Below are 14,776 nucleotides of genomic sequence, written 5' to 3'. Positions count from 1 at the left end.
CATCTTTATTATCCAAGAGGTCAATGTATGAGTCTGATATCAGTGGATAGAAGTTGTCCTTGAACTTTGTGGTATTGTGGCTTGTGTATCTTATGTCTAATAGGAGAGGGAAGAAGAGAGAATGGCCAGGGTGGGTGAGGTCTTTGATTATACGGATTGCTTTACTGAGTCAACAAGAGGTATAGAGTTTTCTGTGGTTCCTGGGATGAGCTAAATATATCCACAACTCTGCTGTTTCTTGTGGTCACATGCAGAGCATTTGCCATACCAAGTCATAATGCCAGACATAATGCTTTCTATGGTGCATTGATAAAAATGGTAAGAATTGATGGGAAGATGTTGGATTTCTTTAGCCTTCTAAGGGAGCTGAGGCATGGGTGAAGCTTCTTGACTGTTACATGAATGCATTTGGATCAGGACAGGACTGTTGGTGATGTTTACACCTAAGAACTGGAAGCTCTTAACCCTCTCAACCTTACCATTGTTTTTGTAGACTTTCTTAAGTCAATGACCAGCTATTTTCTTTCAAGATTCAAGTTTGTTTGTCATGTGCACATCAAAATAATGCGTCATTTGCATTAACAACCAACATACCTGAAGGCAGAGCCCACAAGTGTCACCAAATGTTCCCGCGCCACCATACCGCAATGCTTAGCAAAACAACACAAAACCACAAGCAGAACGCAAGAAACAACAACAGCAAAGTCAAGCCCTGTCCTCCCTCCCATCCACAATACACAGTCCTTTATCTCCAGGACAGTAGACACAGTTTTAGGCTTGCAGACATTGGGCTGAGTCCTCCCCAGTGGACTCTCAGAAATTCGCAGACCCAGCTCCAGCCAACGGACATTGACTTCCAGATTTTTGATTTGACCCTTGGGCTACAATCTTCGATATTGATCCTAGGATACTAGGCCTTGAATTCCAGACTCATCAATGATGTGACTCTGAACACTAGGCCCTGAACTCCAGTCTTGTGAAATCAGGAACCCTGCGCGGTCATTGGAAGCTCACTCTTTCTGTCTGCACAGACCTCCAGCTCTAGAACCTGTTGACAGTTCATTGTCCTAGGTGGACCCTCAGTCATTCGCTACCAGTTTGACATTTGTCATTCAACATCTGACCATGGATGCTCCATATCTATGTCGCTGATCTGCAGATGAGGAGTGAAGACATAGACTCTGGTCTGTCTTCTGATTTTTCACACCTCTGTTTCTAAACATTAACCTGACATCTAACTCCCCTCTCTGTCCCCAAAACCATCCTTATGAACCTAAAACAATTCAAAATAAAACAAACAATTAGAAAAGCAGCTAATTCTGTGCTCTGACTCAATGAAGGTTGCAGCTCAGAGACATCTTTGATAGTTTGTTGACTTTGAGGAAACATTTATTGTCATGACGCCATGTCACTAAGCTCTCTATCTCCTTCCTATACTCTGATTCATTGTCATTGAGATGTGTCCCACTACAATGGTATTATCTGCAAACTTGTAGCTGGAGTTAGAGCTGGAATCTTGCCATGAAGTCATGAGTGTACAGGGAGTAGTGTAGGGGGCTGAGAACGCAATCCTTTGGAGTAACTGTGTTGAGAATAATAGTGGCAGAGGTTTTGTTGCCTATTCTTACTGATTGCTGTTTGTTGATCTGAAAGTCAAGAATCCAGTAGCAGATGGAGTCATTAACTCCCAGGGTCTGGAGTTTGGTGATGAGTTTGCTTGGAATTATAATAATGAAGGCAAAATATATTCAAAGGGATAATTACAAAGTGCAATGAACAGCACAGTTTTCTTAAGACAGTAAAGGGGATTACCTTGACTAGTCACACCTGGAAAGAATTTTTTAATCCTTGTGGATTTCTTATATGCTACATTAATTAGCCATAACAAATTGCCTCTAGTGTGGCATACTTGAGATAGTGGATATGGTGTGGGAGCAGAGAAAGAACATAGAACAGTCAAACATAGGAACAGGCTCTCTAGCTCAGAATACCTATGCTGACCATGATGACAATTTAAATTGCACATATGCCCACACCCGATTGATATACTCTGCTCCAACCTTCTTTCCCTATCTGTTCATGTACTTGCCTCTTAATCATTGCAATCATATCTGTATCCACCACATTCCCCGAGAGCATGTACCAGGCACTTACCATTTTCTGTGTAAAAAGACTTGCCTCATATATCTTCCTTAAACTAGCCCTTCTCATCTGAAAGCTATGTCCTCTTGTATTTGACATTTCTACTCTGGGATAGAGACTCTGTCTACCCTAAATATGTCTCTCATAATTTTGTATGTTTATCATTGACAAGATAATGAAGTAGTGGGAAGAATGAAGTAGTCTAGAGAAGGATCAGTATAAAAATGGTGCTTGATGGTTGGCATGAATTTGTTGGGCTGAATGGCCTGCTTCTGTGCATATCTTTTAATGACTTTATAATCCTTTAAGTAACCTGAGGCCCACTGATTCTGTTCTAGTGACATTTTTGATGTTTTCCTGCTTGATTGTGCTGATTTTCTATATTTTTTTAATAACCTGTGTTCCATCAGTGCATTAGTTTGGAAACTTACCCTTGAGAATCCTTGGAAATGTTTGGCATATTTTCATTGTATTTTGCCAATTGCATCCCTCACAGTAACTTCACATCAAATTTTTAGAAATACAATATTATAGTTATTCTCATTTTAGAAAGATATAACATATCAATTACTTTTTTTCTGTATTTAGGTAGCAGCCTATGATTTTAATCTGCCAATCAACATTAACGGCAATGCATCACCATCTCCTCCTCCAAGTTCTATGCCACCTGATCCTTATGATGATATGGCTACAGATTCTTCTTCAGGGCAACTTCAAAGTGCTCCTACACCATCTTGCAGAGTGAAAGCTACAGGTACTGTAGGTTAATAAGAAGAAGAAAATACCAATGTAAATGACCTCTTTCTTTTTTTAAAATTTATTTATTAATTAAATTTTTAGAAAATTACAAAGAATGATAAAATAGTAAGAAAGAGAAAAAATAATATTAACCCTCCCCCCTCCCCTTAACCCTCCCCCCCTTAACCCTTATCTAAAGAAAGAAAAAAAAGAAAGAAGAGAAAGATTGCCTGGATATCGGAGGATCCCCACATGCTCCATGGAGTTCAAAATAATTTAAATATTTATTTTTACTTTCCCCAATTACTTTATAATTTTATCTTCAAAGGACCTATGTGTTTAATCCTATCTTTTGTAGGTATGGGAGCCAAATTTTCAAAAATGTATCATATTCATTTCTTAGATTGTATGTAATTTTTTCAAGTGGAATACAACTATATATTTCATTATTCCAACGATCCATAGTTACCTCTTTCTTACAAAAACAAAACTATAGATGCTGGAAATCTGAAATTAAATTAGAGAATGTTGGAAATACTCAGCAGATCAGGCAGCAGTTTTGAAGGGGGAGCATAGTAAACCATTCACATTGAACTTAACTGTGAAAGAAGAATAAAATAGATAGTTATAAGTTGCAGAAAAGGTGGGAGCGATTGATAGGACAGGGGAATATCTGTGATGCAATGAGCCAATGTTGCTGTTGTGATGCTTTGTAAGGTCCTTTCATCAGATTGTCAGTGTAGTTATTGGGTGATAATACAGGCAGTCCCCAGGTTACGTACAAGTTCCGTTCCTGAGTCCGTCTTTAAGTCGGATTTGTACGTAAGTCGGAACAAGTACATCCGGTATTAATTTTGTCTTAGTATATAGTATATATTTTACGTTTCTATGCATATAAAACACTTAAGAAATGTATGTATTCCAATAATTAAACCACTGCATTGCTTAGTAATAATTGTAGCATTCATCGGGGCAGGGCCTTTCACATGCTCCATTATTCTCACTTTATCCGTTATCCTTTAAAATTGTTCCGATCGTTGACCGACTGTAGCCTAACGCTTTTCCAATGACCGATGGTGTTTCACCTCTTTCCAAATGCTTTATTATTTCCACTTTATTTTCAATCGCGATTGCTTCCCGTCAATGGAACAGAAACACTGTGGGCGACGGGTCCCGAGCTGCGCCAGTTCCCGAGGTCTGCTGGGTCCTAAGGACAACCGCACTGAATTCCCCGGGTCCTAAAGTCCACCACACTGAGACAGGTTAAATGGGACAAGTGGGGGCTGTGCTGGGTTTGGGTATTTGATCCTGCACAATATTCCGTGTGGGAATTTAAACTGGAGGTGGCAGTGTTTTCTTTTTGCGAGGTCGAGTTGCGAGCTTGACATCAACCTGGCACGGATGGTATGGGAGTCACTGCATCGACATCAACCTGGTACGGGAATGGTCTGTCACTAGATCGAACTCGGGAACCTTCGTTCTCGATCCCGGCGCTGATCTCACGGTGCCACCAGCCAACCGGAATGGGGAAGCGGGGTCAGGATGAACCTTATAAAGAACAATTTAAGCCAAATACAAAGTTAAACACTCAACACAGTGTCAACAGCAACGAGCTAAAATGGCAGACGGCGTCGCGATCTGACTTAAAATGGTGGATGGCATTCTCCTTCCTCGGTTCGTAAGTACGAGTTGTCCGTAAGTTGGACCTTTGTAACTCGGGGACTACCTGTACAGATAAAGATGCATAAAGTATTGGGCTATGGGACATGTCCTGGAGGTCAGGCTGCACCAATGCAGAAGAAGAACTGAGTCAGTGTCACAGAGTTAGTTGAAGTTGGAGGCTGGGGTATTGCATACAGTTCTGGTTGTCCCATTATAGGGAGGATGTTGAGGGTTTATAGAGGGTGTAGAAGAGGTTTATCAGGCTGCTGCATGGATTAGAAGGCATGTGTTCTCCATAAGGGGTTGGACATACTTGAATTGTTTTCTCTGATGAGGGGTGATCTGACAGAGGTTTATAAGATTATCAGAGGCATAGATAGAAACGTAGAAACATAGAAAACCTGCAGCACAATACAGGCCCTTCAGCCCACAAAGCTGTGCTGAACATGTCCTTACCTGAGAGATTACCTAGGGTTTCCCATAGCCCTCTATTTTTCTGACCTCCATGTATCTGTCCAGGAGTGTCTTAAAAGACCCTATCGTATCCGTCTCCACCACTGTCGCTGGCAGCCCATTCCACACACTCACCACTCTTTGAATCAAAAACTTACCCCGACATCTCCTCTGTACCTAATTCCGAGCACCTTAAAACTGTGCTCTCTCGTGCTAGCCATTTCAGCCCTGGGAAAAAGCCTCTGACTATCCACACAATCAATGCCTCTTATTCACCTGGTAAGATAAGAGTGGACAGACAGTATCTTTCCCAGGGTTGAAATGTCTAACACCTGAGGGCCTGTGCTTAAGGTGAGAGTGAGTAATTTTAAAGGAGATGTGAGGGGCAGATTTTTAATAGGGAGGAAGGATGGCGGTTGGCTAAACAACTAGATTGTGAATGGACGGAAGATGGCAGGAGGAAGTGACGATTCGGGAAGTGAGTTAGAGATGGAGATTGGCGGGAAAAAGGAATGAGTGGAAAAAGCAAGAAAAGATAACAGAGGTATGAGATGTCAAACTCTGAGGAGTCAGGGGATGACCGAAGTAGGATAGCAAAACAATGGAAAGAAGATGAGATTAAAGCAATTATAAAACTGAGCAAAGTCTTTTGATGATTTGAAATCGATTCATTTGACGAAGGTAATCAACAAACTTATAGGCGATTTTATGAAATGGATCGCTATTAGTAATTTGTCGGGATAGTGCTCAGCAAGGCAAAGTGATAAGATTAAATAAAACAGATGGCAAAAGAGTACAATGCTCAATACCCAATAATCGAAAGTGGACTAGAGGAGTTATTCTGGGGATACCAACAAAAGTTACTATGGATGAGATTAAACAGAACATAAAAGGAGTAAAAATTATTGAGGCCAAACGTTTGAAAGTTACAAGAAAAGAGAAAAAGTGTGGTAGTTTATCAGTTATGATTAACTTTGATGAAGAAAGATTGCTGACTAAAGTTTATTTAGGGTATATGTGTTATGAGGTCAGAATATATATACCACCGCCTTTAAGATGCTTTAAATATCAGTAATTCGGGCATATTGCGGTGGTCTGCAGAGGGAAACAAAGATATGGGGGATGCGCTGGAGAACATGAATACAGGAAATGTGAGGCGGGAGCTAGGCTGAAATGCTTTAATTGTGGCGGGGAACACAGTGCAGCATATCGAGGGTGCATTAATAGCAAGAAGGCAGTTAAGATGCAATATGTTAAAGTAACTCAAGGGATTAGCAACGCAGAGGCAGTGAAAGGAATCGCTGAAAAGAAGGCTATCAAGCAAACAAATATAGGGAATAATAAACCAGTGAACTGTGAGGGCTGTAATATGATAAATAAGGATACACTAATAATGAGTAGAAAGGATTTCGGACTGTTTATGGTAGATGCAATTAAGTGTTCAGTGCAAACAGACAAAAGAACTGAGAAAATTAATATTATAGTCAAATCTGCAGAAAAATATCTTGATATTACAGGGCTTAGGTAGGAAGAAGTTAAAGAAACGCTGAATGGAGGATCAAACAGTTCACAGGCGGGGAGGCGAGATCTTAATGGCAGTATATATTTTACAATGGAATGCAAGGAGTCATCACAAATGGTCAGGAATTTAAGAAGTATGTATCAGAACTTAAGGAAAAACCTCAGATTTTATATATACAGGAAACATGGTTGAAACCACAATTAGATTTTGTTTTACAAGGATATACAGCTATTAGGAAAGATAGAAGTAATGGCAATGGTGGAGGAGTATCAATATTTATAACCAGAGGGATGAGGTATAATATAATCAACATAGGGCAGAAATATAAATCAATAATAATCAAAATTTGGATAGGCAGAGAAAGCTTGGTAATAATAAATTATTATAATACATGTAGAAGATTAAGCAAAGATACATTAAACACAGTGGGTGGTGGGATGAAAGGGAAAATAATATGGTGTGCAGATTTCAATGGACACATTACACTATGGAGATGTAAAAATACCGATGGAAATTGATTAGTGATAGAAGAATTTATAGATGATGAAAAATTGGTATGTATAAATAATGGAGAAGGTATGAGATAAAATATAGCCCAAAACACAGAATCCATAATAGACTTAACATTTGTAAATAGAGAATTAGCAGGGATCAGTACTTGGAACGTATTAAAACAAACTACAATAGGAAGTGATCACTATCCCATACTCACAAGGTTTCAGATTAAAATAGAACAAAATAAAGGACCTAGAGTGTCAAGCTGGAAACTAAATAAGGCAGATTGGGAGATATTTCAAAGAAGTGAAGTAAGATGCATAAAGATTTTAGATGAAAATATATTGGATATAGAAGAAATGAATGATAAATTGGTCACAGCAACTATAAATTCGACAGAAGAAACAATTCCGAAAAGTAAAGGTAGAGGAGAGAGGAGAAGTGTTCCATGGTGGAATTGTGAATGTAGTAGAAGTATAAAAGTAAGAAATAAAGCATTGAAAGTGTGAGAAAGACAACATTCGGTAGAAACATTATTACAATATAAAAGAGCACAAGCAGTAGTTCGGAAAATAACCCGACAAGCAAAGCGAGCATATTGGAGATAATATTGTAACAAAATTGGAAGAGAAACTCAACTGTCTGAAATATGGAGCATGATAAGGAAAATGAATGGTATAAGAAGTAGCAGAGAGATTCCTGTGCTAAAAAGCAAGGACAAAATGGCAATTAACATTGTAGAAAAAGCAGAAATATTGGCAAAAACTTTTGTTAACATACATAGCTCGGAAAATTTGACAGTTGAGGCTAGACAGCAAAGGGAGGAGAGGCTTAAACAAAATTCAGGAATGACGGACTAAAGAGCAACATCAGAAGAAGTGCTGGAGACATCTATTAGCATAACAGAAATAGAAAGAGCCATTGTGAATGTGCGGCCACCTGCTCCTGGGAAGGACCAAGTACGGAGTAGAATACTGAAGCAATTATCAAGAAGTGCACTTCTAGTTCTACAGAGACTGTTTAATAATATATGGGAAATAGGTAAAATGCCATCTGTATGGAAACATTGTTATTGTTCCAATATTAAAACCTGGTAAAGATTCATCAAACCCAACAAACTATAGACCAATTGTATTAACTTCACAGCTAGGTAAACTTATGGAGCGAATAATAACTGATAGGCTTACATACTTTCTAGAAAAAAGAAGTCTTATTTCTCCCTACCAAAGTGGTTTTCACAGAGGAAGAACTACAGTAGATTCAATACTTAGCATGGAATCTGAAATTAGGAAGGCTCAAGCAAAAAAAGAAATGGTCCTGGCAGTATTCTTCGACATAGAAAAGGCATATGATATGCTCTGGAAAGAGGGAGCATTAATTAAATTGAAAGAATTAGGGGTGGAAGGAAAATTATATAACTGGGTTCAAGACTTTCTTTTTGATTGAACAATTCAAGTCAAGGTGGAAGCAGCGTACTCCAGGACATATTTGGTTGAAAATGGAACACCACAAGGTAGTGTCTGCAGTCTATTACTATTTACCATAATGATAAATGACATATTTGCGCAAGTTGAACACAGTGAGGGGAAATCCTTATATAAGATGATGGGGCTTTATGGGTGAGTGGAAGAAATTTAATTTATATACTAAGGAAAATGGAAGATGTAATTAATAAAGTGGAGGAGTGGGCAAATAAATGGGGTTTCAAATTGTCTATAAGTAAGTCGCAAGTGATATGTTTCTCAAGAAATCACAAACCAGTTTCCGTGAAATTATATGAACAAAAATTAGAGCAGGTAAAGGTAATTCGGTTCCTCCATTTGTTATTTGATGAGAAACTTACATGGAAAAAGCAAATTGAGAAAATTACAAACAAATGTAAAAAAATAAACAACTTATTGAGGTGTCTTGCTGGACAGGATTGGGGTGCGAGCAGGTTATCGCTGTTAAGTAATTATCAAGCTCTAATGAGGGCTCCATTGGATTATGGATGTGTAGCTTACATTTCAATTGCAGAAAGTAATTTAAAAATGCTGGATGTTGAACAAGCTCAGGCCTCAGGATATGTAGTGGTGCATCACCTGTATCAGCTCTTCAAGTCAAAACAGGGCATGCCATCAAGACTTAGAAGAATAAAGCTAATGCTACATCACTGGGTTAACGTCATGGGGCACAACTATTCACATCCAGCTAAAGCTATATTAAAAGACTGCTGGGAACATAATAATTCAAATTATAATAGCTTTGGATGGATCGGGGATGCAGTAGCACAAAAATATGGTCTACACAAGATGCCCTACAGTTCCATTGTCTGATGTTCCTCCATGGCTCTTTGCAATACATACAGTGGATATAAACCTGCAACAACTTTTAAAAAGAAGTCTAACTGTGAAATCAAACTGATAGTACAAGAATATATAGACCTGCATTTTAGAAACAAATTAGTAATATTTACAGATGGATCAAAAGACCATAGCTCTGGCCATACAGGTATTGCAGTCTACATTCCTTAGTGCAAAACTAGCATTAGGAAAATAACGTCAACCCATTTATCAGTGTATACAACAGGATTAATGGCAATATTGAGTGCATTATCTTGGATAGAAGAAAATAATGTCAAAAAGGCTGTTCACATAGTTTGTCTGCACTATCAAATCAAGAAAATCAGAAAGTAGACAGGATATTTTATTGGAGATTCTATGGAAGTTATATACACTGACCGAAAATGGGGTAGAGGTAAGCTTCCTTTGGGTTCCTGCTCATTGTGGTGTGGAGGGTAATGAAAAAGTGGATATTATAGCTGAAAGTCACTTAAATCGTCTATAATAGAGGTCCAGATCCCTCTAAGCAAAGAGGAAGTCAAAAGCATTATTAAAAACATGTATAGAGGAGACATGACAGAAGCACTGGGATGAGAGTGAAACAGGGAGACAACTACAAAGTACAAAGGCAAGTCAGATACCAAAGAATATCAGGTGGGCATAGAAAGAAGTGATCATGAGTCATTTAAGAATTGGACAAACAAGTCTTAATTACACATTATACAAAATAGGGAAACATCCAACTGGGTTGTATGCATATTGTAATCAACCAGAAACACTTGAACATGTATTGATAAAAGAAGTATCAAAGAGAAAGAGTGAAGATGATAGGAATGCTTAAGATAAACAAAAAACTGCTGTGGGTATAGAAGACATTTTAAGTGGGAGTTCAAGAGAAATATGGGCCTATATCATGAAGTATCTGAAAGACTCTGGTTTATTATGTAGAATTTAGGGAATGCAATTCTTTTCATTCCTCCTGTTTATCAAACGATCCACACTCCAGTCTAGTAGGTGGCAGAAATGCACCTTAGAGCTGGTTTGCCAACCACCATAAAACCATAAAACAACACAAGAAGAAGAAGAAGAAGGTGCTTTTTAATAGATTGGAGGGTGACAGAAATGTGCTGCCTGAGATGGTGGTAGAGGCAGACACATTAGGGAGTTTTAAGAGACATTTAGATAGGCTCATGAATGTGAGGAAAATGGAGAATACAGATATTAAGTAGGCAGAAGAGATTAGTTAGCCATTTGATTACTAATTTAATTGGTTCAGCACAACATTGTGTGACAAGGGGCCTGTTACTGTTCTATGTTCTATGTTACTCATTTTCTTTGTCTGCATTAGTCTGGTCATTTCTGCCATATATCTTTTTATCTATAATATGTTTTCCTAGCTTTGGTAGAACTGATTGTCATAAATTAGACCTGACTTATTGTTGCCAAGGTTCAGATCCTTCTCATTAAATTGCACCAGGTTCCCGCCAGTCCATATGAGAATTTTCTGGTGTTACTGAGAGTATGAATCAATTTTCACTTTGTATTTTATTCAGTGATAAATAAACAAGCACTGCTATGTTGGTCAGAGTAGCAATTATTAATTAACAAATTATTTGGTTTTGCTTTTCTCTCTCCCCCCCCCCCCCCCACCCCCGGCTCCACACCGCCTCCTACTGCTCAAAGTTAGCTACTTGTTCTCATTTTTGTATTGCAACCTTGTTATATAGGTCAGGGGTCATCTTTGGAACAATGTTGTCACACTATTTCACACAAATCACTTCAGCTTTCTCTAGCTAATCAACCAACTTCCTCTCTATTGTGGGCATTAACTTTCCCTGTTATGCTGTTGATGCTTTCTTTCGTGATCTATCCTATAATTTGAAATGTATTGTATCTTTCCAAATAAAGTTCAGGGCCATAAGTTATTTGAACAAATGGCAGAATTACCAGTGGAATAAGATTATCAGTGTAATAACTTATTTGTTGATGTCTTCAAAATGATTCGACTATGCAAGTCATAAGCAAGGATTTCTTAACATATTTCATGTCATCCACCCAACATAGACAATGTTGATTCCATTATTTGTAACGAATTGGAGATTTTACTATGATTATCAGATGCTCTTCATTTCAGGGAATCAGTCTTGTTTTGTGCATGTTGATCTGCTTTGAATGCTCATTTCTCTGTTACTCTATTTAGTCCTTGTGCTTGGTTATACTTGATGTATTGATGGACATTCTTTCTGGACTGGAAGGGGAAAAAGAGTTTAGCCAGGGATAATGGTATATTAAGTGAGTGGGCAAATAAATTACATGTAGAATGTGGGAATATGTGAGGTTATTTGGTGGAAGAATAAAAAGGCAGAATATTGTTTAAATGGAGAGAGGCTACAGAATGGTGCTGTCAGAAGGAACTCAGTGTCTTCAAACACGAAATGCTGAAAGAATTCATCCAGGTACATGCAGGCAGATGAAATGTTGGGTCTTTTTTAACAAGTGGGATAGAACTCAAAGGAATGAAGTCATGTTTCAACTTGTCAGGGCATTAATATTGTCATATCTAGAGTACCATGTGCAATTTTCTTATTTAAGAAAGGATCTATTTCAATTTGAGATAGTTCAGGGAAGCTACACTTGGATTATTCTGTGGAGGAAAGTGTTATTTTATGAAAAACAATTGGATTAGTTTGTAGGCTACTCCTTTTTTTTAAGGAAGGAAACATGATCTTAATAAAATATGATATCCTGGGGAAGTTGGGCGGGACAGAAACTGAAAGGATATTTCCTTCATGTGGGACTATAGAACTATAGGGCAAGTTTCAAAATAAGTTATTATCATTTAAAATCAAGGTGAGGAGGAACTTCCCTTGGAGATTTGTGAATTAATGATTTCTTGCTTCAACATAGGGAAATTGTGTTGCTAAAATTGATGTCAATTCAATCACCCTTTGGAAGGCAAACTATAACCATGCCAAAGTTATTATCTCATTTAAAATTGTGAACACTTATAACACCTCATTTCAGCACATAATAAAGAGTAAAAAATCACCATATTTATAGCAGGAATCTCCTTTGGTACCTATACTTATTCAGCACATTTTAAACAGATGGAAAATAAGGATGTAGACTTTATAATACTATCACCACAATATAGATTTAATCTGCCTGGTATCTTGGCATAGTATGTTGATCTGCACTTATGTCTTCCCTGTACCTATGTTCCTTTTGAAGTTCTTACATTTGGTTCAGAGACTATAATATTTGGGTGTCAAATGATCTACCAATTTGATGAAGATACCACAAGGGACTGATTGAATGCATACTTAACATGGAAAGTAGTTTGCTGTTGGCCTAGCTAAGTAAGCCCACAACCAGATGAAATCAAAACTTAGGAGTTGAACCACATTCAGTACTAACTGATGAATGACAATTGCAAGGAAGCTCAGTGAATATCTTCACCTTCTGTGGTGATAGAGCTCAATCTCTTGAGTGCAAACAACTAGTGTGCAGCATTTATTGTTATCTCCAAACCAGATGTGTGGAGTGAATGATCTGCTTCTGCCATCACATGAGTTCCCTACTATGCAGAAGTCAGTCTTCAGGCCAATTTGAATGACTCCACATTATATCAGAATGCTGCTGAGTACACTGGATACAGCAAAGACTGCGTAACATGATAACATTCTGGTTACAGTAGCAAGTCAGGAACAGTTTTATCCTTCAACCATCTGGCTCCTGAAACAGCATGGATGACTTCATTGACCTCAACTCTGAACTAATTCCACAACCTATGGACTCACTTTAAAGGACTCAACCAATGTTATCAGTATTATTTACATACTTATTTTAAATTTTCACAATTTGTTTTCTTTTGCATATTGGTTGTTCATCAATCTTTGTGTGTAGTTTTTTTAATTGATTCTGTTGTATTTCTCGGTTCTACTGTAAATGCCTACAGGAAAATGAATTTTCAAGGTAGTATATGATGACATACTGTATATGTATTTCCATAATACATTTTCCTATAAATATGTTCCAGAATGAGCTGTGGCTCCATCCGAGTTCTATAAATTTGGTGTCCACCTAATAATATGGAAAATTATTCAAGCGCTTCCTGTCCATCAAAGGCAGGACAAATACAACCTGGATATTTACTTCAATCATACAAACGAACTGTGCTGATCAACTGGCTGGAAAGTTCACTGTGATCTATAACCTCTCGATTCGACAGTCTGATGTACTCACCTGCTTTAAGCAGACTTCACTTATATTGGTACCTAAGAAGAACATGGTAACCTGCCTCAATTACTTCATCCAGTAGCACTTGCATTCACAGTGATTAAGTGTTTTGATGATGTAACATATCAACTTCTGCTTGAGAAGTGACTTGGATCCACTACATTTTGCCTACCGGGGCACCAGGTCCACAGAAGATGCCATTTCATTGGCTCTTCACTCAACCCTGGAATATCTGGACAGCAAAAATACATACATCAGTATACTCTTTATTAACTATACCTCAGTATTCAATACCATTATCCCCTCAAAGCTAATCAGTAAGCTTCAAGACCTCGGCCACAGTACCTCCTGTGGGATTAGGTCTTTGGAGCATAGAAGGTTGAGGGGGGACTTGATAGAGGTATTTAAAATTATGAGGGGGATAGATAGAGTTGACTTGGATAGGCTTTTTCCATTGAGAGTAGGGGAGATTCAAACAAGAAGACATGAGTTGAGAGTTAGGGGGCAAAAGTTTAAGGGTAACACAAGGGGGTATTTTTTCACTCAGAGAGTAGTAGCTGTGTGGAACAAGCTTCCAGTAGAAGTGGTAGAGGCAGCTTCGGTATTGTCATTTAAAGTAAAATTGGATAGGTATATGGACAGGAAAGGAATGGAGGGTTATGGGCTGAGTGCGGGCCAGTGGGACTAGGTGAGAGTAAGTGTTTGGCATGGACTAGAAGGGCCGAGATGGCCTGTTTCCATACTGTAATTGTTATATGGATTTCCTCACTTGCAGACCCCAGTCAAATTAGATTAGCAACAACATCTCCTCTACAATCTCCATCAACACAGTTGTACCACTAGGCTGTGTGCTTAGCCTCCTTGCTCTACTCACTTTATACTTATGATTGTGTGGCTAAGCACATATTCAAGTTGTTGACGAAATCAGTATTGTAGGTGGTGATGAATCAGCATATAGGAGTGAGATTGAAAATCTGGCTGGATGAAGCCACAGCAACAGCTTCTTACTCAATGTCAGCAAGACCAAGGAGCTGATTATTGACTTCAGGAGGAGGAAATCAGAGGTTCATGAGCCCATCCTCATCAGAAGTGGACAGGATCAGCAACTTCATATTCCCTAGTGTTATCATTTTGGAGGACCTGACCTGGGCCTAGCATATTGGTGCAATTACGAAGAAGGCACGGATGCACCTCTACTTCCTCA

The 14,776-nt window shown here is 38.4% G+C and overlaps 1 protein-coding gene across 1 annotated transcript in view; it reads left to right on the top strand.

Moving 5' to 3' along the window:
• The window catches only part of LOC140727211 (cilia- and flagella-associated protein 47-like), a 596,979-nt gene that overhangs the window by 144,984 nt on the left and 437,219 nt on the right, over positions 1 to 14,776 (top strand). The window contains exon 22 of the mRNA XM_073044476.1: positions 2,731 to 2,896. Coding sequence (XP_072900577.1) covers positions 2,731 to 2,896 — 166 coding nt within the window. The remainder of the gene's footprint in view (positions 1 to 2,730; positions 2,897 to 14,776) is intronic.

Source organism: Hemitrygon akajei, chromosome 5 (genome assembly GCF_048418815.1).
Source record: "Hemitrygon akajei chromosome 5, sHemAka1.3, whole genome shotgun sequence".
Taxonomy (NCBI): Eukaryota; Metazoa; Chordata; class Chondrichthyes; order Myliobatiformes; family Dasyatidae; genus Hemitrygon; species Hemitrygon akajei.
The sequence above is the reverse complement of the archived record's forward strand: the minus strand, read 5'-3'. Positions and strand labels throughout refer to the sequence as shown.